Genomic DNA, 25,504 nt, shown 5'->3' with positions numbered 1-25,504 from the left:
CTCACGGATCGTATTTTGTGAGACGGATCTCTTATTTGGGTCATTCATGAAAAATTATTACTTTTTATGCTAATAGTATTATTTTTTATTGTGAATATCGGTAGGATTGACCCGTCTCATAGATAATGATTCGTGAGACCATCTCACAAAAGACCTACTCATATATGTACACATTTATGTAAGCATCGATGATGTGTTATTCATCTATTAGATGTGATGAAACATATAAAAATTGCACATCCAAATATGAATGATGTCTCATCGATGCTCAGATAAGTGTACATGACAGTGTATGTATAATTTATTTTAAATTTTAGAGAGATAATTTTCACTTTAAATTATTTCAAGTTAACAGGTGAAGACAACATGTCCAGTGAAACATTTAATCTAAAGTTTTATCTAGAATAGTACTTTGAATTTTAAACAAAATGCGAAAATTAAATTTCCATTAGGTAAAGAATCTAAAATTAAGTTATGTGTTATGGCATTGTGTGATGACACGGAAAAGATGGCGACCCATCAACAAAAGCCGATTATACCAAACAAATCCATTTCAAAACCTGGATTAATAATATACCCAAGTTGGTGTTATTATTGGTGATTATTATTAATCTAACGATAGGTTATAAGCAATATCTTAAATACAATAATAATTAATTAATAAATCTTGTCAAGTGGCCAAAGTATTATAACACTGCAAAAAAGTAAACTCATTATCTTAAAACATAAAATAAAAAACAATAAAACCTTCCACATTATGTAATAGAGAGTCTGACATTAAATTTATTTTTTTTAAGGGAAAATTGAAAATTCATTCCATCTTAGTGTTAATATGCCAATTTTAAAAAAAATTATTTTATCATGTTTCTAACGTGAAATTGATTTGATGTCGACATAACGTTATTTTAACTTCAATATGATATTGCACAATGGTAAAGCTTGAATAAAATTATACAACCATATCGATGTACGTAGTATTTGAAAACCCCTACAACAACAATGATAAAACTGTTAGAGTAGGTGCACGTCGAGCCAAGTGTTAGCCGAGTGTTCACAATGAAACTCTATGTATAAACATTCTTTATTTTAATAATATTTGAAATTATTATTTTGGCACTTCTTTATCTGTATACACATGCTAGTTGCATAGATAAAGTCCTTGAATATACAAATTGTAGAAAGAATATGAGATGCTCATATGATGAGTATCATGAAACTCATATTTGAAATACTGTATATTCTAAACAGTTCCTAGTCGATTCAGCCGCCGCTAAGAAGGATATAGGCCGCTCGAGTTCGAGACTAGTATCTGCGATGTGAGTACCATGTTTCATTGGTAGGGGACATTGTGATGTCCGAACATGCAGATAGGTGCTCCTTGTAGAGTGCACTGAACAACCCTCCATAAAGGACTTTTCAAGTAGTTCTCACTTATCGAGTGGAAACGTCCTAGTTTATGGTTGTACACCATTAGTCCTTATGACCCGGGACAACATTGAGACTCTATGTGCTAGCATTACACTTTTACTTGTTTACCGACTCTCATGGGGTCATCAGGTGGCAAGGTTGGGTGTTTTGTCGAAACATATAAGAGTCGATGCATTGTAGTCGGGGATTCACCGCTTACCTTCGGGTATGGATATCCTATGTGATCACATGTATATGTAGTATGAAATCTCTGATCAGAGTATGGTGGTAATTATGAAAGGGGTTTCATAGATTACATCATCGATGCAACTACGACATGACACATAGTATCGATTCATTGACAACTCTCGATATACAAATGGTTGTCGAATCGGTCGAGATATATGAGTTGAAGGGACCGTACTGTACACTAACCATAATTGAATGGTTCTTGCAGGCACTATCATTTGATACCTATGAAATCATGTAAGCGATGCTGCTAGGCGTTTAACATGATTGGTTGGGTACTATCAGACTTGAGTTCTGACGTTCTTATTATCAAGGAGTTGATAATTAAGAATGGAGCAATTGGGGTATGCTCGAATAAGGACATGTTTAGTCCGAATCACATGGAGATGTGAACCCACGGCTAGTTGTATCAATGAACCATTGAGAGCCACACAAGTGCTAGCTTTCTAGATCCCGTTGAGAAGTAAAATAGTTCAATGTGTTGAACGACTTATAAAGGAGTTTATAAGCGTAAATAAAATAGATGTATGACTTCTAAAAGGAGAATGTAACTTTTAATTTGAGGAAGTGTTCCTAAATTAAAAGTTGGCCAAACAAATAATGTATTTGAAAATTGTGATTTTCATAAACATTATTATGGACTAAATTAAATTAATTCAAGTGTTGAATTAATTAAATAACATTGGACCTTGTAGAGCCCAATTAGAAATAATTATTAAACTAGTGGACTTGAGTAAAATCAAGTAAAGATTTAAATAGACTCAAATGTGTTTGAGACATTTAAATAAAGTCAATGGGCTTTGTAAATGTTACAAGCTCACTTAAAAAGTATGCTAGGGAGGTGAAGAGTTGGGGATAACTTTTTCATTTAAAATTGCATGGCATGCTAATGCACTTTTACTACTTTTTCACTCACCAAGAAAACAATCTTCTCTCCACACAACTCCACCTTGGCCGAAATTTCCATCACATTCTCTTCAAAATTTTGTTCTTCAATTGTTGAGGAAACAATACATTTCTCTTTAAAAAATCCTCTTATTTTTCTATTGCAAAACAAGATGGGTTCTAGCTAGTTGGTGGTGAGCCTAATTTTGGAGCAAGGAGAGCTTGAAGATTGTCTTTCCATCAAGAGCTAAGGTGTTTACACCTTAGTTGGAGCCATAACATCAATCTTTGAGATTGATAGGTATATTTTCTAAAACACCCTATGTATGACATATTTCGTGTTTTTGTATTTGCTAGACACTATAAGCTTAGGGTGCTCGGTTTTCTTGTTGAAAAACAAATTTTGAAACTTCCGTTGCGCTTTTGGGCACCTTAATCGATCCCCTTTCAAAAACCCCTTAAAGAACTCGCATGTCGGCACATATTTCTTCTAATGGCTCCCGCTGGCTTCTCTTGTCCCGTTCAACCTGAGACATGTCCCATAAAATAGGTTGTTCGAGAGGAAAGAAAGGACGTGAGCGAAAAATCGTCTAGTACGTAATGTATGAATATACAAATTTATATGTGTATGAGTGAACCATGACCGGTGATCATAGATCAAACTGAAAACTCATATTCATTTATCGAAATTATTAATTTAACAAACTAACCAAATTATGAGAACGGAAAAAAATAATATGTTGAAGAGGTTATTAGTTTATCGAGTATTAATTTTCAAGAGGTTTTACTGTCGATGTATTTCACTTAGAATAACTCTAATCATTTTATGATCATTCCATTTAATTTAAATTCTTAATTAGGCAAATAATCTTTTGTAAGATTCTCAAATCAATCGAGTTCATGTACACTTTCACAAAAAATAATATATGCGATTTGCAACTTCATGGACATATGGTCGATAAATAGCATGTGAACCTCCTTATATTTTTACATGCCAAATAGGTCAAAATCTCGTGAAATTAGAGCAGTTAATAAACTAAAAAGTTAAAAATTCAGTCATCGATTAATTAAAAACATGGGATCTTACGGTTATTTTCTTCGTATAACTTTTTCCCTATTTCCAATGTCTTCATTTTGATTCCAAAATCAAGAACGCTACTTATTTGCTTACTGAATATAAAAATTGAAATCTTTAGCACTTCAAATTTCCAAAAAAATCCATTGAGAGGCCAACCAAAAGTCAATAAAAAAGCAGAGTCGGTCACAGAGTAGTGCTCTTTTTTCACAAAAGACCCCACCTTTTTTTTGTCTTTATTATTATTATTATTATTATATTGTAAATATTTTATATATTTTCATTAATAGAGACCCCACTAGCTTCTAAAAACAAAATAAAAAATTTGTATGAAACGGTTTAAAGGATCGTATTTTGTGAGACATATATTTTATTTGAGTCATCCATGAAAAAATATTAATTTTTATGTTAAGAGTATTATTTTTTATCGTGAATATCGATATGATCAACTCGTCTCACAGATAAAAATTCGTGATACCATCTTACAAAAAATATATTCGAAAGCAAAATTACAAAGGACAAGATTTTCTGTTCCATAGGTTGTGTTTCTCATTTCTGATACCACTAGTCCCAGATCTAGCTACTACTATACAGAGTAATCACAGTTTAATTTAATTTCTTTGCAGAGCCGGAGAGAAAAGAAAGCTAGACAGGGACCCCTTAAAATATCAAATCTTTTGTCAACCAGATAGAGATAGACAACGGACCCTCTCCTTTGATGGCTACTGAAAAGAAAGATTGAGACAATTTTGTTAATCTAGAAAGTTTTGGATTTCCAGTTGGGTTTTTGGAGACGAAGGGAGTTTTCAAGAAGAAAAAAAAAACCCATCGTTTGTTCGTTCTCCCTGTGACAGATAATCTTTGGACTAAATCCAAGTTACAGTTTTCTTTATATGAGAATGATGTGAAACTGTGAAAACAAGTTTGCATGGCGAGTAATAGAGTCGGAGAATATGCAGCTGCTGCTTTATCAGACTCGGGAGCTTCGCACCATCACCAAATTCCATTCGGGGTTCCGCACATGCTTCATCATTCAAATACAAGCTTCATGTAATTAAGTTATTTTTCCATATTCATGACTCATACGGTATTTCATATATGCCTTCTGACATGGTTTTTTGTTTTTATCTATTTTTATGACAAAAAGAAATCTCGAGGTATCTGATTTTGATTTTGGAGAACTGGAAGAAGCAATAGTACTGCAAGGAGTTAAGTTCAACAACAATAATGAAATCAAACAAAGTATAGTACCTTCTCTCTCCCTCTCTCAGTGTAACAAACACCTAGTGGTGTGTTTGTGTGTTTTTTTTTTGAATAAGTCTGGATGGGGTGCGGAACTTGCCATATTTGATAGAGAAATCATTTTTGAGCGAGGGTTCGAATGGCGTGAGATTTCAAATAAGGAAGGAAACTTAATCAGTTTGCATAATTTTACTTACTCCACAACTGCTGCGAGAGTATATATATAAAGGGAGATTAGGTTCCTCCCCTTTAATTTTTATGATCTGCAAATTAAAGTATGTATTTTATCTGCTGAATGATTCTCAAAGAATTTGCTTTTGTGATTTCGCTGCAGCTTTATATGCTACAGTCAAGCCTGCAGCAACCCTGGAAATGTTCCCTTCTTGGCCTATCAGATTCCAGCAAAAAGTACTTGCACTCCTTTTTTAATTAAACTCCTCCATTTTTGACCATTTGAAGCTCTATCTCTTGCATGAAGTTCCGAGTGAGGGAGGATACACATAAAATCATCTTTCAAGTGGGAAAAGGTGTTTTCAAATAATAATATTTTGACTTGTTTTCTTGTGGTGATTTATCATTTACAATGCTGCAGGGAAGCTCAAAATCCGGAGAAGAGAGCACTGATTCAGGCCGATCACCACTAAACACTCTCTCCACCAGATTGGAGACTGAGAGCGAGTCTCCCGTCAGCAGAAAGGCATCACCTGACCACCAGACCGCGGCAGCGGCGGCCTTTGACTACAAGCACCACCACCTTCAGCCGCTGCAACCGTCGCTACAGCGGATACAACAAGTGCAGATGGCGAGTGGAAGTGATAACCCCGGAACTGGAATCTCACAAGCTATTACAGCTGCTAAACAAACCCCAGAGAAGGTGCTTATAATTTCTGTCTTTCAGTTTTTATTATTATTAATCTCACAATAATAATTTATAAAAAGTGTGATAATCAGCAAGAACTCATAAAAAATTGGCCATATCATCTACTATATATAAGACGAATAGTAATGAATAATACCAACAACAAATCTATCCCAGATTCCCAAAAAACAGCAGATGATTTATGTCAAAACTTTTGTTCTGGAACTTCTGATAAATTATGGATTTTCTGATTTTTGTTATGACATGCAATCAAAGAAAAGCTGAATCCTACAGTAGATTAACTGTTAGTATTGCTCCTAAATTTACAACAATATAATATAATATTATGGGTTTTCTGTCCTCTGTCCCAAGAACTGGAGTTTCATTTCTTTTTGTTTTTCTTTCACGCCACTTTTGCTTTAATTTTTATAGGTAATAGAGCAACCAAATCCAACAAAATTTAATGGCACGCTATGGAACTGAATATTTCATTGGCCATTTTGACAGACATGGCATTATTATTTTTTCAAGAAACAGTTCACATATCAGCATCACAACTATGAAAATGCCTATATAAATATTCTCGAATAATTACAAACTATGTATAGTTAGTAGAAAAAACAAAAGAGCTTCCAAATATTCTGCCATTTATGATTGATTGTGTTTTTTAAATCAGCTCGTTTTTCCCGCATCATAATTATAACAAATTTATATAAAATACTCGCAACATTATTAATTTAACTTACAAAAATTATAATCATATAAGTTGGTATGTTTCAAATTTTATTTTTGTAATTTGTAAATTTTGATTTTAATCCATAACTTAGATTTTTTTTTAGCTCGAAAATACTAAACTATCGAATATTGCTTATTTCTCAATGATAGTGTCCCATATAAGCGACAAAAATAAAATTTATATTGCATGTATTAAAATATACATAAACAAAAATAAAAGAAAACAATAAATTTTTTCGCTTATTTTAAAGTATCGGAGGTCATCTTGCTTTATTCTTTTCTTGTTATTGTAAGATGAATTTTAATTCACATCACATGTGCTTTGTATGAGATCAGAATCAGTGTTAAATAAATCATCTTCGATAGATTTAATGCATGGTTTCAGGCGAAAAAATAACCAAAGTAAAAAAATTCAAATTATTGTATGAAAACCAAATTTTGATAAATCACATGTTTAAAACCCAAAACTATACAACTTACCGGATTAAAATTACAATTTTCATTAAAATATATAAAATACTAGCAAAAAATTCCTTGTCGTGGTATTATTTATAAACATCCTCATTTTTTACCCTTTTTAATCTATTTTTTTATATAAAAAATAGACCCTTTTACATGATTCCTTCTTAAAAATATGCAGAGAAGGGGGCCAGGTTCGAATTCAGAAAAAGTGCTTGATGCTAAGGTGGTGAAAGAAAACCCACATTTATATATGCACATGGGGGCACACACCAATTCTACTATTTAGTTTTTGGATTTAAGTAGTTTCACAATATATACATATTTATTCAATTATAATAAAAATATAATGTTGAATCTGATGTTTGGCTAACTTTTCCTAGACAATGAGACGTTTAGCTCAAAATAGGGAAGCGGCAAGAAAGAGCAGGATCAGGAAAAAGGTCTTACGCACAATTTACACATACAAAAATTTTATTGGAAATTTGATTATTTTGTATAATATTTAATAATTACGTATCTCCTCTTCACCAAACCAATATTTAGTACCCAAAATTTGCAGGCGTACGTACAGCAGCTAGAGTCAAGTAGGATCAGGCTCACGCAACTTGAGCAAGATCTTCAGAGGACAAGGTCGCAGGTAATGAATAAAAGTTTGAAAAATGTCACCAAGAATTAAATGCCAGCAAAATACAATTTTTTTTTTAAAAATAAAAATAAAAAATTTAATGCTTTGAATTTGATTTCTGAATTTCTCTTTAATTGTCTTCTCAATTATTGTGGTCAACAGGGTCTTTTCTTAGGCGGTGGGGTCGCAAATGGGAATATCAGCTCCGGTAATTTGAATACACACACACACACACACCAGACAAAAACTTCATATTTTTAACATACTTTCCATGAACATTTCCTTTTAATTTTTCGTTTTATACTGAAAATCTGTGTTAAAAAAATGTAAAGTTAACTTTACAACTTGCCCCCGATGTTTCCCTTAAAAAAAATTCCTTTGTGTCAGCAAACAGAAGAATCTTTGAGGCGGAGGTCTTGGTTCATATGGTCATAACTATTTTGGCCTTTGCCTCTATTACAAAAGGATGATTATAATAAGTGATATTCACAGTAATTACTTCAACATTTAATAACTAATACTATATGGTGATATTCACGTTGATCATCGATTAGTAGAGAAATAAATCGTATTGTTCCAACATTGTAAAGCATAATTAATTGTTGCAGGTGGTGTTGTATTTGACATGGAATATGCCAGATGGGTAGACGACGATCACGGCCACATGATGGAGCTGCGAAATGCATTGCAGTCGCATTTATCGGATGGTGATCTAAGGGTGATCGTAGATGGTTACATAACACATTATGATGAAATCTTTCGTTTGAGGGGAGTAGCTGCTAAATCTGATGTCTTCCATCTCATCACCGGAATGTGGGCTACGACCATCGAACGTTGTTTCCTCTGGATGGGCGGCTTTCGGCCTTCTGATTTAATCAAGGTTTGGATGATATATTGCTCTTGCTAGACGTGTAGCTGGATGATCCCTAGAGCTTGTAACCATTCATGTCTTAAATCTGAAATATATATGATATATTTCTTTCTTTCGTTATATATATATATATATGGATCAGATGTTGATATCGCAATTAGACCCTTTGACGGAGCAACAATTAGTGGGGATATATGGTCTCCAACAGTCCACACAGCAGGCGGAGGAGGCTCTTTCCCAAGGACTCGAACAATTACACCAATCTTTGCTTGATGCCATAGCCAATGCCTCTCTCAATGATAGTATGCATCATATGGTGGTTGCTCTCGGCAAGATTACCAATCTCGAAGGTTTTGTTCGTCAGGTATTTGATTTTATCTTTCGATATGTATATGCATGTCATCAGGGGAGTAGCCAACCATCTTTTCTGCGGTGGGAAAAATTTCTTTCGAATTATATATATAACCAGGTATAATAGTAATGTATAATTATGTGATTTTTTTAAAACAAACAATGCAGGCCGATAATCTAAGGCAACAAACCCTCCACCAGTTGCGTCGTGTGCTAACAGTTCGACAAGCTGCTAAATGTTTCCTGGTGATCGGAGAGTACTATGGTCGATTGCGAACTTTAAGTTCGCTATGGGCGTCGCGTCCGAGAGAGTAAGACCGATTTATATATTTATTTCGCATTTTTTTGTCGAAATGTTTACTGGTTATTAATTTATTTGAACAATTTTCAGGACTTTGATCTCGGATAGTAACGGGGAAATGACTTCGAACGTACAAATGATACAACACTACTCTCAGATTAATCAGTTCTCCCACTTCTGATCATTACCATAATTTATGCCGTGCATGTCAGCATTGAGATTGATAGGGTTTTTCGTCTGTTAGTTTTCTCTAGCTTTTAGTTATATATAATATACTATTATATATTATAATGTGGAATTATAAATGTAATTATTCAATCAATTTCTTGTACGTCAAGGTTAATATTCCATTATTAGTGACGAAAATATTTTATGAAAATATATGGTTGGTCTGTTATATTACAGGGACATGGAACTAACCATTTCTGTGGAAAGAATGTTACTTAAATTATTTTTCTTAAGCCAAATTAATAAAAAAAAAATCAAATTTCATAAATATATTTATAAAAAATAATAATAATAAGGGCGGATAGACAAAAACTTGTGTGAGACGGTCTCACGGATCCTATTTTGTGAGACGAATCTCTTATTTGAGTCATTCATGAAAAAATATTACTTTTATGCTAAAAGTATTATTTTTTATTGTGAATATCGGCAGAGTTGATCCGCCTCACAAATAAAGATTCGTAAGATCCTCTCATAAGAGATCTACTCTAACGCATATAGCAAATTGGTTTGCCAAAATAGATATCTTTTAGACATGGGATTGGAACAAAATTTTATTGGGACTTTCAGTTTGGTTTTTAAAAATAATTTTTTCTCATATACTATTTCTTTTAACATCTCATACACTAGTATTATTAAAGCATGATGAAGTATCTTGGTATGGCCATAAACTTAGATGATATTCCTTACTAAAATAATTGGAACTACCATAAATTATGAAAATAAAATTACTACTCTAAAAAAGTCGAGAAAATATTGTTTCCAAAAGCAGTACCACATAAGCCTACAGTATACGCAAAGTAATTGTTAATACACCTCCAAATAAACGTTCGAGTTGGTGTAGTAGTTGAACTTCAAATGAGGTGTCGAGTTGGTAGAGTATATGAATATTTGATCAATTATCATGAGTTTGATTCCTTCTATCAACACATTCTTGGTCGAGCATGTCACATATAATTTACTCAATGATGTTTATATGACTAACATGGTTTGCAGGCTATTAGAGATTTACCTACTATACATTGAAAGACGACGGTTACGGATGTTGGATCTGGGTTTTCTACACGCTCAAACGCAGCGGAAGTTTTAAAAAAATTTATTTATTTTGATAATCAAAATATGTTTTGCTTTGGGCGCTCGTATGATTTTATCATAAAAATTCATAGGGCATTGGAATCGCTATACCTTTGGTGAATAGATCACGTGGCTCCAACTAATCCGGTATAAACGGATTAGCTCTTATGAATCCCTACAAACTTTCTTCAAGGACTCCTTTCTTCTAATCAGGTCCACGACTAGATGATTTGTTCATCTTCTAATTCGCACTAGAAAATTAGAATAAGTTTTGCGTAGAGATATAACACGAAAAATTCGACTAAAAAATTTAAGCCAAATTTTTCTTGCATAAGAAAAGGATTTTTGAGAGTAGCCGCCCAAGAAAATTGAAGAGCAGGTAAGATTGATCAATTGATATCTTGCAAAAATCTTTTGGATGCCTATTTACGTAAAAAATAAGATTTAAAATCTTATTATATTTTCTAATCTTATATTTACTTTATTAATCTTATCAATTAAGATAATTAAAGATTCTAAAATTGCATCCCAAATTTTTGCCAATCTCGAATGATGCACATATTTCTTATAATATCATGCATCATTATTAATTTTTGTGGAGGCTATGATTTTAGGTCAAAAATTTTAAAATAAAAAAATTACATGACCTAATTACCATAATTAACATTAATTGGCTTGATTAATTAATTGAGCTAGTCCAACTAATTTAATTAATTAATCCAAGTCCATTAAGAACTTTAATTATTTAGTATGTCGGACTTGTACTCCTACAAGCCCATTTAAATATACTTCCCACCAATTTTAATTTAATATTTAATAAACTCAACTTTTGAGTTTAATAAATTAAATTATCAAATTTTAAAAATTCAACTCCTTGAATTTATTCTCTCCAAATTTCATAAATTCAATTTCTTGAATTTACTATATCATAAATTCAACTCTTTGAATTTATTTTCTCAAAATTTATTATCATAAATTCAACTCTTGAATTTACTATATCATAATATAAATTCAACTCCTTGAATTTATTCTCTCAACGGGAACAAACAATCCAGTGCTTGTGTGACCCTCAATAGTTCAGGGATACAGCTAGCCGTGGGTTCACAACTCTTTGTGATTCAGAATAATATTTATTCTTATTCAGGCTTACCCCAGTTAGCCCAATTCTTTTCATCAACACCTTGATTAAGAATGTCAGAACTCATTTCTGATTGCACCTATTGGATCATGGTAAGAGCGTCTAGTAACATCGCCTCATGATCCCCTAGGTATCACTGATAGTGCCTGCAAGAACCAGTCGATTATGATTAGCGTACAGTACGGTCCCTTCAGCTCATATATCCCGATCGAATCTGCAACCATTGGTTCATCGAGGGTTGCATATTAATTCGATAACTATGTGATAACTATAATAGTGGCATCGCGTGTACTATTTGAGAAATCCTTCTCTAACGTACATCTCATACTCTGGCCAAAGATTTCATGCACTATTATTTCATCAGATCACACAGGATATCTACACCCGTAGGTGAGCGGTGAATCCCCGACTACAATGCACTGGCTCCTATATGTGTCGCAACTGTACCCAACCTTCGCCACCCGATGACTCTCCTGGAGTCGGTAAACGAGTCAAAGCACAGCCCTAGCATATAGAGCCTCAGTGTCGTCCCGGGTCGTAAGGACTAATGATGTACAATCATAACCACGGACTTATCCTCTCGATGAATGATAACCACTTGGAAAGTCCGAGGGAGGGTTGTTTGGTATAATCATCATATGACTACCCATCTGCATGTTTGGACATCTCTATGCCCTTATCAAGGAACGCAGTACACAACATCACAGATGCTAGTCTCGAGCTCAAGCGGCCTTTATCCTTGTTTTAGGCGGCTGAATCGACTAGGAACGAATTTAGAATATGCAGTGTTTACAAATGAGTTTCAACATCGAATTAAGATTAATTTGTATTAAAGCATAATCAAGGACTTTATCTATGCTGTTTGCATGGGTATACAGATAAAGTATAACAAGACCATAAAAAATTAAATTATATTAAAATAAAGATTGTTTATTTCACTTGAGTCAATAAATTCCATAGCCAACCGTTGGCTTGCAGGGCATCTACTCTAACAACGGATTCTCACGACGTAAAAAAAAATTACTGCTAATAAATGCGTGATTGATGAATTTAGGTTATTGGATCTATCTTGAAGGTAATATCAGCGGATTGATTGAACTACGTCTAATTATGTTGTAAGATTGAACTACGTCTAATTATGTTGTAAGTATTTGTGAATTGTGATTAGATTTCGAGTCTCATCTGAATTGTGACTATTTGTACGTAGTGGTTGTTTGGTGGAGTATTGTTTATTTATTTAAGCATCAAACAACAAAATAAATTAAATTAAGCATTATTGAAGAGGCTGCGAATCTTTGTTTCTTTTCTGGTTTATATCACCTTATACATTATAAAATGGATTGAATTTATAATGGATTCTTTGTTTACATTTCTTTAAATCCCCCTTTTTTAAGTTAAATAATTCAATAAAGAAATCTCAACATTTACATATTTGTTTGATTATAATATTTAGATGTAGATAGGTATGTAATCGAGTCAACTTGAACTTTTGAATGTTTAAACTTGACTCGTTTATAATCGAGCTGAGCTCGAGTTTTATTTTACAAATATATTCATGGCTTATGAGCTTATTCAAGATTTTATCGAGCCTAAACGAGCTTAATAAATAGGAATTATACATTTAAATTTCATTAAAAAGCAAATTATATATTTAGATAAAAATATAACATTCTTATTAAAATTTGTAAATTTATTATAATAAAAAAATATAATAGATTTTCTGTATATTTCATAAAAAATGTGTAAAATCAATAAATCAAATATCAAAACTATTATTTTTTCATCTAAGAGATGACTCATGAACTTAATAACGAACATGTTCACGAACTAATGAACCGAATATTGAAAAGTTTGAGCTTGATTTGTTTATCTTAACGAGCTTTTATCGAATCGAGATTCAAATATATGTATATATATATATATATATATAATCTAAAAATAAATTTCATAACTATATATATTCGAGATTCAAATAACTATATATATTGTAAAGTTTGAGCTTGGTTTGTTTATCTTAATCGAGCTTTTATCGAATCAAGATTCAAATATGTATATATATATTTCATCTAAAAGTAAATTTCATAAATCACTATGTATTCGAGATTCAAATAACTATATATGTTGTAAAGTTTGAGCTTGGTTTGTTTATCTTAATCGAGCTTTTATCGAATCGAGATTCAAATATACAAGTAAATTTCATAAATCACTATATATTTCTTAGTACTTTTATTTTTAATCTCATACTAAATAACGTGAGTTGACATGTAAAAGAGAAATTGAGCAATTAATAATGTATTCGATACGAAAATGGTGACATCATAACGTCATAATTGACATGCATTTTACCGGCAGATACCAATAATATTTTAGGTCACAATCAGCGTGTGCACTATCAAACTTAATTAATATGTATATGATATTGCCTTTTTGTCAAATTAGGTTATGCCAATCAAAGTGACACCAAATATTTAATAATATGTGTGGGGAGCCCGTGCTCCTGATTATTATTTAATGATCAAACAACCAGGATTTATTAATGTAAACAGCGAAAGCGATTAAAAATTTTCCTTTTTGGCCCAATAGAAATTTCAACATGACCTTCACGTAAGTAGGACATCCCAAAAATTTCCAAACCACACAAACAACATTTATATACTCGAAATAAAGTCATAACATCAATTCACAACCCTATAGCCGCACTGGCCAGGACTAAACACATATAGAGCCGGCAAGGCTCGATCACACAACTATCAATACAAAACATCGTAAAAATAACAGTACAGCTACACGGGGCATCTCCCCGGTAAATGTATAACTCCATAATATAGTATATATATATCTGGGAACTCTCAACCATGACTCGACGATTGGGCACCACTACCTGACGCTCCACCAGACGCGTCAAATCCTCCTGGATAACCTGCTATGGCATCAAAAACAACCACATCATAAAAAGAAACGAGGGGTCGGGCCCCAGTACGACGAACCAGTAATATTACGACAAATATAACTGACATGAAATAAAATCAAGTAAAATGCAATGCAATGCGTGTCGGTAACAACAAAATAATGGATATCAAAGCGGAGTCCAAATGAAACGCATCAGCAACAAGAACAGTGGCCACCCGTGCCAGGACTGCAGCAACGTAATATCATGCCGCCGCTCATCCATGCACGTAGCATCGAGGGTACGGGAGCGACCCGCTCAGTCCTCATGCAAGTCATCAGGAGTGCTAATCCTACCCACCCGCTCCATCGATGACGCAACAACTCGATAGATCAATATCAATAGCAATCAAAGGAGTCAATGCTCGAAATGCTATGCATTAATAGTATCAACTCAAATAAATGCATGAATGCAATCACGTATTCACAGAAGCACAAAAGGCACGCCACAACTCATTACAAAGTACTTAACGTCATTTCATATCATATAGACGTCATAATAAAACAGTTCATGCATACCTCAACTGACTTTAATTTACCACAAAATATCTTAAATATTTCTCGAAACACCAATCCTGTGGCAAAATTATTTATTGCACATCAATTCCTATCTTAGTTAAATAATCAAGGAATTTATCGAAAGTAATTCCAAAATTCACACTAAATTTCCAAAACTTATAATTTCAATTTACAACATCTTAACGGTGTCCGACTAGCGTATGTACAGCTCAAAAGTCGAAATATCCCAATTTATAAATCTGAAAATTCAAAACTCAGCAAACTAAATTCTGAAAAAGTCGATAAATGCCTCGAATCGACTCAATAATTCACCTACAATCAATAATACAACAAATATCAATATTGGTACCAAATTTAACCCAAAAATACAACAACCTTGCTGGAATCATGATTTGTACCTCAATATATATACCAAAATGAAGCCTACGACATAGGGAACAAAACCTCTCAATCAATTTCCGAATTCCGACGATGTACGGGCGGCAATTTGACGGAGAAATGGAAGACAGGTTTTCGAAAAGTGTCGAGAAACACTTCAATATGGGTACGAAAACGTAGCTCTCGTCGAGAGGATTCCAAAACTATGCTTACTTTCGAAAATCGCTGACCGACGGTGGAGTTACGGGCGGTCAAAGCTTCGAAATTTAAAAACAAATAAAACGCAGATCTCGATCAGGAAGATGAAGACGAGGAGAGAGAAAAGAATTTTACGTTTATCCTTTTTTTTTAACTTAATCTTTAACTTTGGGCTGGGCTTGGGGTTCACTTGGGCTGGGCTCTAACATTCTCCCCTACTAATAAAAGATTTCGTCCTCGAAATCTAGTATACACAATTTATACAAAAGTGGTTTACAAACATTTACCACTGATAGTACATTGAGAAATCAGAATACATGGAATAATTTATTACATTTTCAAACAAATGAGGCCAATCCTGACGCATCTTAGCATCTAATTCCCATGTTGCTTCTTCTCTCCCATGTCTACTCCACTGCACCATAACCAGTGGTATCATCTTATTCCTAAGTTGCTTTTCTTTATGATCAAGAATTTGAACTGGATGCTCAACATAGCTAAGGGAACTATCCAACTCCACCTCATCAGTCCTCAAGACATGAGAAGGATCCGGTTCGTACTTTCGTAACATAGATACATGAAACACATCATGTATCACAGACAAACTCTGTGGTAAGTCCAAACGATAAGCCAAAGTGCCAATCCTCTCAACAATCGCATATGGACCAATATAACGCGGAGCTAGCTTCCCTTTGCGCCCAAATCTCATAGTACCACGAAACGGTGATACTTTCAAGAAAACCTGATCGCCAACCTGAAATTCTAAAGGCCTACGCCTTTTATTAGCATAGCTGGCTTGACGATCCTGTGCTGCTTTCATTCTTTTCCTAATCATTTCAACCTTCTCTTTCATTTCTTGTATAAATTCTGGCATTGACATCTGTCTTTCTCCTACATCTTCCCAGCATATCGGAGATCTACATTTTCTACCGTACAAGGCTTCAAATGGTGTCATTCCGATGGTTGCTTGGAAGCTGTTATTGTAAGAGAACTCAACAAGTGACAATGATTCCTGCCAACCACCCCTGAAATCCATCACGACTGCTCGCAACATGTCCTCGAGTGTCTGAATGGTCCTCTCAGACTGACCATCTGTCTGTGGGTGATATGCAGTACTCATCGCCAACTTTGAACCCAATGCTGATTGCAAACTACCCCAAAACTTCGAAGAAAACCTGGGATCACGATCTGATACTATGGTTACAGGCACACCATGCAATCTCACCACATGATCGATGTACATTTTTGCCATTTTCTTATAAGTACAAGTACGATCATAAGGAATAAAATGGGCTGATTTAGACAATCTATCAACAATCACTCAAATCGCATCACAACCACGATTAGAACGAGGTAGGTGTGTCACAAAATCCATAGCAATGTGCTCCCAATTCCAATGTGGCACTTCAAGACTATGTAACATACCACCAGGTCTCATTCTCTCAGCTTTAACCTGTTGGCACGTCAAACATCTAGCCACAAAGTCAGAAATCTCTTTCTTCATACCTTCCCACCAGTAATGGGATTTCAAGATATGATGCATCTTTCTGATTCCAGGATGAACACTGTGTCGAATACAATGAGCTTCTCGAAGTATAGCTTCTTTTAAGTCTATCATATTTGGAACCACAAGTCTACCATTATAACGCAGACATCCATCTAAAGCAACACTGAACTTATCTGATTGATCTGTCTGAGTCAATTCTTTCAATCTATGAAACAATCTGTGGTTCAACTTGTATAGATGAAACTATAAAGTAGTCGCCCTTAGACTTATAAGTCCATCCTGAAGTTCCCAAATGCTCATGAACCTTTGAAATAGTCAAAGATGCCAACATTTTAGGCTGAACCTTTCTGCTCAAAGCATCTGCAACTTGATTCATTCGCCCTGGTTGGTACTGAATCTCACAATCAAAGTCCTTAAGTAATTCCAACCATCGACGATGTCTCATATTCAAGTCGGACTGTGTGAAAAGATACTTCAGACTCTTGTGATCAGAATAAATCACAAACTGTTCTCCGTACAGATAATGACGCCATATCTTCAATGCAAACACAATGGCAGCTAACTCCAAATCATGAACTGGATATCGAGTCTCATGTGGCTTCAACTGACGAGATGCATACGCAATCACTCGTCCATTTTGCATCAAAACACAACCCAGTCCATTTAGGGAAGCATCTGTACAGACAACAAATCCACCTGAGCTTGAAGGCAAAGCTAACACTGGAGATGTGGTCAAATTTTCTTTCAAAGTCCGAAAACTAGACTCACATTCTGCAGTCCATACAAAACATCGATCTTTCTGTGTCAACTGGGTCATAGGCCTAGCTATTCTAGAAAATCCTTCAATGAAACGCCTATAGTACCCAGCTAATCCCAAAAAGCTTCGAATCTCAGACACATTGGTTGGTTTAGGCCAATTGATAACAGCTTCAGCTTTACTAGGATCAACAGATACTCCTTGTGCAGATATAACATGGCCTAAAAATAAAACTCTGTCCAACCAGAATTCACACTTAGAAAATTTGGCATACAATTGCGCTTCTCTGAGTGTTTGGAGAACTAATTTCAAATGTTCCTTGTGCTCTTTCTGTGACTTGGAATAAATCAAGATGTCATCAATGAAAACGAGAACAAATTTATCTATGAATTCCCGGAATACACGATTGATTAAATCCATAAACACTGCGGGTGCATTAGTCAAACCGAAAGGCACAACTAGGAATTCATAGTGTCCATAACGTGTCCGAAATGCTGTCTTAGGAACATCTTCCTCTCGGACTCTAAGTTGATGGTATCCGGAACGAATATCAATCTTGGAATACACAGAACTACCCTGCAACTGATCAAACAAGTCGTCAATACGCGGCAAAGGATACTTATTCTTCACAGTAGCCCGGTTTAACTGCCGATAATCGACGCACATTCTCATCGTTCCGTCTTTCTTCTTTACAAATAATACTGGAGCTCCCCAAGGAGACATACTGGGTCTGATATAGCATTTTTCCAGTAAATCCCGAAGCTGTTCCTTGAGTTCTTTCAACTCTGTTAGAGCTAAACGATATGGTGCTCTAGAAATAGGATTTGTCCCTGACATTAATTCAATGCTAAGATCTATTTCCCTTTGAGGCGGAAAGCCTGGAATCTCATCAGGAAATACATCTGGAAAATCCTTGACAACGGGAATGTCTGAAACTTTCAATCGTTCTTCCCGTGTTGCATTAAGAGCATAGATAAAAAATCATTCATTGCCGATTGACAACAACCTGAACATTTCCATAGCAGATACTAATGAAATTCGAGACTGTGAATCATAACCATAAAAATTCCATTTGCTGCCATAATACGGTCTAAATCTTACAACTCCATGAAAACAATCCACAGTGGCTCGATAATTCGTCAACACATCCATACCCAGAATACAGTCAAAATCAGTCATGGCTAATTTGATTAGATTTGTTATCATAATATTACCCTCAAATCTAATCACACAGTTCAAAACTATCTCATGGGACATCAAATATACACCGAAAAGAGTAGCAACTGACACAGTATCCAACAAAGGAATAGTAGCAATCTCATGCTCATCAACAAATGCAGCAGATAAAAATGAATGAGATGCTCCTGTGTCTATCAATATGCGTGCAGGATAATAAAAAACATAACAAATACCTGCAATCACTCCTCCTGGTGCATCCTGAGCCTGGTCCTGAGTCAAAGCATGGACTTGGGCTTGCTGTGGCCCTGGAAATGGCTGCTGAATAGGACCTCTGGGAGGTGGGTAACTGGACTGCTGAAATGATGGAGTAGGAGCATATGGTCTAAAGACTGGTCCACGGGGAACTTGACCAAGCTGCTGTGGCTGGAACTGCTGTCTCCCTGCATTAGGACATACCCTGGCGTAATGTCCAACCTGACCACAATTATGACAAGTCCCCTGAACTCCTATACATTGGGAACTAAAATGTCGACCACCACATCGATCACAATGCACAGTGCTAGACGACCCAACAGAACCTCTCCCTCGTGCACTGCTTGAACTGGAAGAGTTGGATTGAGACTTCTTCTTGAATTGCTTTCCTTTTACTTTGTACCTCTGCTGTTTGGGTTGTTGGTATGACTGTACAGGTTGATATGGAGGTAAATCCACTGGCATTGACATATTACTTCCAGATCCCTGAGAAACAGATGATGGACCTGGTTGTGGGTCTCCTCTGAGCAAACTTGCTTCAATTTTCTTCGCCTTTTCCACTGCTTGAATATACGTATTAGGCGATCCAGTCATTACCAAAGTATGAACAGTCCGCTGCAACCCGTGTAGAAAACGTGATAGTTTAGCCTGATCATTCCTGGCAACATGTGGAACATAGGGCAAAAGAGCAGAAAACTGTGAAGCATATTCCACCACTGATTTGTTTCCCTGCACCAACTGATTGAACTCTTCTTCTTTAGCAGTATAATATGATGGTGGTGCATATTCTTGGGTAAAGTGAGCACGAAAAGCATCCTAAGTAATAATTTCATCAGAGTCCTTCATTGCTTCCTCTGTGGCTTCCCACCAGAGTTGTGCTCGGTCTTTAAGTTGGTAGATGGCAAGCTTCAATTTAATATCTTGGGAATACTCCAACAAATTAAATAGATGATTGATACTTTTCAGCCAGCCTGCTGTTTTTTCTCCGCTCTCGTTGCCAAAGAATTTTGGAGGACGTAATTCTTGAAACTGAGAAATTATTAACTGCATTCCTCCAACTTTCTGTGTCAGCTGTTCCACTTCTTGCTCAATCGCTACATGTCTAGCTCCAGGTCTTTCAGGTCGATGAGGTTCTTGGTTCACTTCTTCTTCAACATTTTGACCGACTTGTCCTCGAGGTTGACCACGTCTACCTCTAATGATATCTGCAAGTCCTCGAACATTTTGTGCCTCAGATTCTTGCGCTATTTCTTTTCCTTTTCTACCTCTTCCTCCAGGTGCCATTCTACGAGACACGAGGATTAAATCCACAGGTAGATAACAGGTAAAAGAAAGTTATAGGCAATTTCTAAATTACATACCATGCCTAATCAGATAGTCGTTCTAACGTAGGTAAATTCAAGCAATTCACACCAAATAATTCAAATAAGAGCAAATAGTCAAACACACGCACAATCATGTTATTTGTGTCTAGACTCAAGTGCCCTAGACTCTAATTCGAGCATATCTCAGTTACGCTCTGATACCAACTGTGGGGGCCCGTGCTCCTGATTATTATTTAATGATCAAACAACCAGGATTTATTAATGTAAACAGCGAAAGCGATTAAAAATTTTCCTTTTTGGGCCAATAGAAATTTCGACATGACCTTCACGTAAGTAGGACATCCCAAAAATTTCCAAACCACACAAACAACATTTATATACTCGAAATAAAGTCATAACATCAATTCACAACCCTATAGCCGCACTGGCCAGGACTAAACACATATAGAGCCGGCAAGGCTCGATCACACAACTATCAATACAAAACATCGTAAAAATAACAGTACAGCTACACGGGACATCTCCCCGGTAAATGTATAACTCCATAATATAGTATATATATATCTGGGAACTCTCAACCATGACTCGACGATTGGGCACCACTACCTGACGCTCCACCAGACGCGTCAAATCCTCCTGGATAACCTGCTATGGCATCAAAAACAACCACAGCATAAAAAGAAACGAGGGGTCGGGCCCCAGTACGACGAACCAGTAATATTACGACAAATATAACTGACATGAAATAAAATCAAGTAAAATGCAATGCAATGCGTGTCGGTAACAACAAAATAATGGATACCAAAGCGGAGTCCAAATGAAACGCATCAGCAACAAGAACAGTGGCCACCCGTGCCAGGACTACAGCAACGTAATATCATGCCGCCGCTCATCCATGCACGTAGCATCGAGGGTACGGGAGCGACCCGCTCAGTCCTCATGCAAGTCATCAGGATTGCTAATCCTACCCACCCGCTCCATCGATGACTGCAACAACTCGATAGATCAATATCAATAGCAATCAAAGGAGTCAAGGCTCGAAATGCTATGCACTAATAGTATCAACTCAAATAAATGCATGAATGCAATCACGTATTCACAGAAGCACAAAAGGCACGCCACAACTCATTACAAAGTACTTAACGTCATTTCATATCATATAGACGTCATAATAAAACAGTTCATGCATACCTCAACTGACTTTAATTTACCACAAAATATCTTAAATATTTCTCGAAACACCAATCCTGTGGCAAAATTATTTATTGCACATCAATTCCTATCTTAGTTAAATAATTCACACTAAATTTCCAGAACTTATAATTTAAATTTACAACATCTTAACGGTGTCCGACTAGCGCATGTACAGCTCAAAAGTCGAAATATCCCAATTTATAAATCTGAAAATTCAAAACTCAGCAAACTAAATTCTGAAAAAGTCGATAAATACCTCGAATATACTCAATAATTCACCTACAATCAATAATACAACAAATATCAATATTGGTACCAAATTTAACCCAAAAATACAACAACCTTGCTGGAATCATGATTTGTACCTCAATATATATACCAAAATGAAGCCTACGACATAGGGAACAAAACCTCTCAATCAATTTCCGAATTCCGACGACGTACGGGCGGCAATTTGACGGAGAAATGGAAGACGGGTTTTGGAAAAGTGTCGAGAAACACTTCAATATGGGTACGAAAACGTAGCTCTCGTCGAGAGGATTCCAAAACTATGCTTACTTTCTAAAATCGCTGACCGACGGTGGAGTTACGGGCGGTCAAAGCTTCGAAATTTAAAAACAAATAAAACGCAGATCTCGGTCGGGAGATGAAGACGAGGAGAGAGAAAAGAATTTTACGTTTATCCTTTTTTTTAACTTAATCTTTAACTTTGGGCTGGGCTTGGGATTCACTTGGGCTGGGCTCTAACAATATGTTTTCATATTAAATGAAAATTCTAGTGCTTTTATCTTGCTCCATCAAGTCCAATTTATTTATAGATTATTTTATTTAAAAAATGAAGCTATATGTATGTATATAATATATGTATGTATATAAAATGAAATATTTATCTTTAGGAAGTCATACGATCCTTATTTAAGTTGAATAATGCTAAAAATACAACTAATATATTGTTACAACGATATTTACAACCATTATATCGCGGAATTTTATATTTAATATGTAGTATAAATTGATATACAAATATGGTTGTGTATGTAGTATCATTCCTCTAAGTTACAATCTGCACACACAAAGACTGTAAAGATAGTTAAAAAAAACCTCGTTATTTTTGGGATTAATTGTTGTATTTTTAAAACATACTGATCTTGTCAAGAGAATCGAATTTGTGATTTGTATACAAATTTATGGAAAGTGATGGAATTGATATAATTATATTTATAACTGTGATGGACACATCTAAGAATTATAGCAAGAAACAAGTAGCATTGTATCATAAAAACCAAAATGTATGACAACATGAAGCTGCTTTTACCAAAAAGTTATAATATGTAGTAATTGTATAATTCAAATCTTTTAAACCGTATATCTGTCTAAGCGTCATGTTTTGATTGCTTTCATAACAAGATATTTGGATTTTCTCTGAAATACATTTGAAATCATAGATTGTAAATCATTCACTTCAAATACAACATTAAAGATGTAAGGCCCGAGATTTTATCATTTTAATCCGAGATTATTTAATTTATGAATTTTGGAATGTTGAATTAGATTCCATGGTTTTTGTAATTAATTAGGATTGAAATGGAATTAAAAGAGTTATTGAGGGCTGAATTGCAAATAGTGGAGAATTCAGGGGCTAAAGTGATAATATTGGAACTTGAGTGGGACACTTGTCATACATTTGATATATAAAATTATCATTTCCCCAAGACTTTTCAGGGAAGAAAACCGAAAGATTCACAGCAATTCCTCCAAGTTTCTCCAAGTTTAAATATTTGATTTTGCATGCACCGATAATCCGAAGTTTGATTCGAGCACGGTTCTGTACTCCTCTTGTCAACAGCTACAACTGGACGTAAGTTTTATTGAGTTCTGTTATCATTTGAAATTATGATATTGGAGGAATTATTATTTGATCATTATATGGTATTCTTGATATGTTAGACATCGTAGAATCGAAGTCAAATCGAAGAACAGATTGATCATGGAATTTTTATGATTTTCTGATTATATTAATTGGAAATTGAACAGATTTGGATTATTGACTGATTCTGGATTGTATCGGATATTGGTTATGATTTGTAATTGATATCTGTTGATATTGTATTGACGGGGATATCGGGATTGTGCCGTTATGCTGTTAATTTTGAATTAGATTCAGATTTATCGGATTTAGTATTGAATTGGGAATGAACTGTTGATATTACTATTCTCGATATGTCGTTTCAGATTGACAGAGACAGTCTGGAATTCAGAATTTTCAATTCTTCAGACCGAGACTACGAACGAAAGGTATAAGTCGATGTTAACCGGGAGATTAACTTGAGTCAGATTGGACTCTAGTTTCCCTAAAACCACATACTTTATTTTATTGCAATTGTTTGACATTGATATGATTAATCTATTGATTTATAGAAAGTAGAGAATAGCCGATAGCTATTGAGCGAGAGTCATTGACAGAAGGGCCAGACAGTGATAGAGTGGTCATTGGCCCATTGCACATTGTCATAGGATAGCTTTGGCGGATATGCCAAGACACTGGATTATTGACTTATATCGATAATGCTTAGGGGCGGATCGACTCATATCGCTGAGATTCGATATATGTGTTAATGTCCAGGAACCGGGATCCCTAGATTAGAGATGAGTCGAGTCGGAGATGACGAGTTAGAGAGTTTTATCTATATTCACTAATGTGTCATAAATTATGATTCATGTTCTTAATACATGGTTTATGCTTTTGTATATGATTTTATGCATCGCATGTATACATTGCTTATACTGGGATTTTATTCTCACCAGAGTTATCCGGCTGTTGTCGTGTTTGTATGTGTGCATGGCAACAGGTGGGACAGGATCAGGGTCGAGGAGATGATGAGAGATCGTGATTAGAGTGGAGACTACGGACTTTGACGTTGCTGTAGATAGGATTCAGCACTTGACATTTAGTTGTTGAACCTTAGTTTGAGTTTGAGTTTGATGTTTGTTGTACAAGACTTGTGCTTTTATACTGATATGTATATTAGATTGAATTACATTACGTTCCGCAAATTTTAAAAAAAAAAATTAGACCCATATTAATTAATTGATCCATTTATCCCAATGACGATTAAGAAGATGAATAGCGTCCGGGTCCCCACAAAAGAATTAATGTGAGAGTAATTTGATTTTTTTTATATATCAAATTACAGCACATATAAATTCGTGGTGAAAAAAAATCTTGTACCATCAATTAATATAAGGAAATATTGTCAATATTTTTTCCTTCAACAAAGTATCGTAGCATATTATAAAATGGACGGTAGCATATTATTTGCATTTTGTCTGCATCACAAAGGTTGACATTTGCTTAAATATATAATACATTTTTTTTTGCATAAAAATAATCATTTGATAATTAAAATAATGTTCTTCATTTTTTACATGTTAAAGTCGTTTTAACAGGCTCTGTTTGGATTTAACTCATTATATAAATGACTGTTTCGTTGCACGCGTTACATGTTTATACAATTTTTTATATTTGTTTTCATTTAATTTATACTTAAACAGAGGTGATATCATAACTATAAAAATTAGTGTTGTGTCATACTTATTTTGAAATTTTTACATATTACAATTTGATTTGATTATATTTACATGAGAAACATATAGTAATTGTGAAAATTAGTAATAAACTAAACTGTAATTTTAAGATAATAAATTTAAAAAATAAATAAATTGTTCTAGTTATGGGGTTTGAGAACATGC

At 34.8% G+C, this 25,504-nt stretch overlaps 1 protein-coding gene and 2 long non-coding RNA genes across 5 annotated transcripts; 1 reads left to right on the top strand and 2 right to left on the bottom strand.

Annotated features, from left to right (window-relative positions):
- The first annotated feature begins 4,143 nt into the window (after positions 1-4,143).
- On the top strand, positions 4,144-9,433 carry LOC142553561 (transcription factor TGA9-like). 3 transcript variants are annotated; one of them, XM_075663902.1, is made up of 12 exons: positions 4,145-4,666; positions 4,764-4,858; positions 5,193-5,266; positions 5,451-5,732; positions 7,093-7,137; positions 7,295-7,354; positions 7,474-7,551; positions 7,702-7,747; positions 8,148-8,419; positions 8,553-8,774; positions 8,930-9,072; positions 9,153-9,432. In XM_075663902.1, the coding sequence occupies exons 1-12, from the start codon at positions 4,545-4,547 to the stop codon at positions 9,241-9,243; spliced, it is 1,530 nt and encodes a 509-aa protein (XP_075520017.1). In that variant the 5' UTR covers positions 4,145-4,544; the 3' UTR covers positions 9,244-9,432. The 3 variants fall into 3 exon arrangements, with proteins under 3 accessions (XP_075520018.1, XP_075520017.1, XP_075520019.1); XM_075663903.1 differs by lacking the exon at positions 7,093-7,137 and having other exon boundaries at positions 4,144-4,666; positions 9,153-9,433; XM_075663904.1 differs by lacking the exons at positions 4,145-4,666; positions 4,764-4,858 and adding an exon at positions 4,955-5,096.
- Positions 9,434-14,135: 4,702 nt separating this feature from the next.
- Positions 14,136-15,150, bottom strand: LOC142553574 (uncharacterized). Its single transcript, XR_012821960.1, has 2 exons — positions 14,965-15,150; positions 14,136-14,419 (listed from the first exon to the last, which is right to left on the bottom strand). It is a non-coding gene; the product is annotated as an uncharacterized LOC142553574 (long non-coding RNA).
- A 5,771-nt stretch (positions 15,151-20,921) lies between these two features.
- On the bottom strand, positions 20,922-21,800 carry LOC142554500 (uncharacterized). Its single transcript, XR_012822199.1, has 2 exons — positions 21,752-21,800; positions 20,922-21,205 (listed from the first exon to the last, which is right to left on the bottom strand). It is a non-coding gene; the product is annotated as an uncharacterized LOC142554500 (long non-coding RNA).
- Positions 21,801-25,504: the final 3,704 nt, after the last annotated feature.

The sequence above is a fragment of the Primulina tabacum genome, chromosome 8, assembly GCF_025594145.1.
Source record: "Primulina tabacum isolate GXHZ01 chromosome 8, ASM2559414v2, whole genome shotgun sequence".
NCBI classification, from domain to species: domain Eukaryota; kingdom Viridiplantae; phylum Streptophyta; class Magnoliopsida; order Lamiales; family Gesneriaceae; genus Primulina; species Primulina tabacum.
Note: the sequence above shows the minus strand (reverse complement) of the source record. Positions and strands in the feature narration are given on the sequence as shown.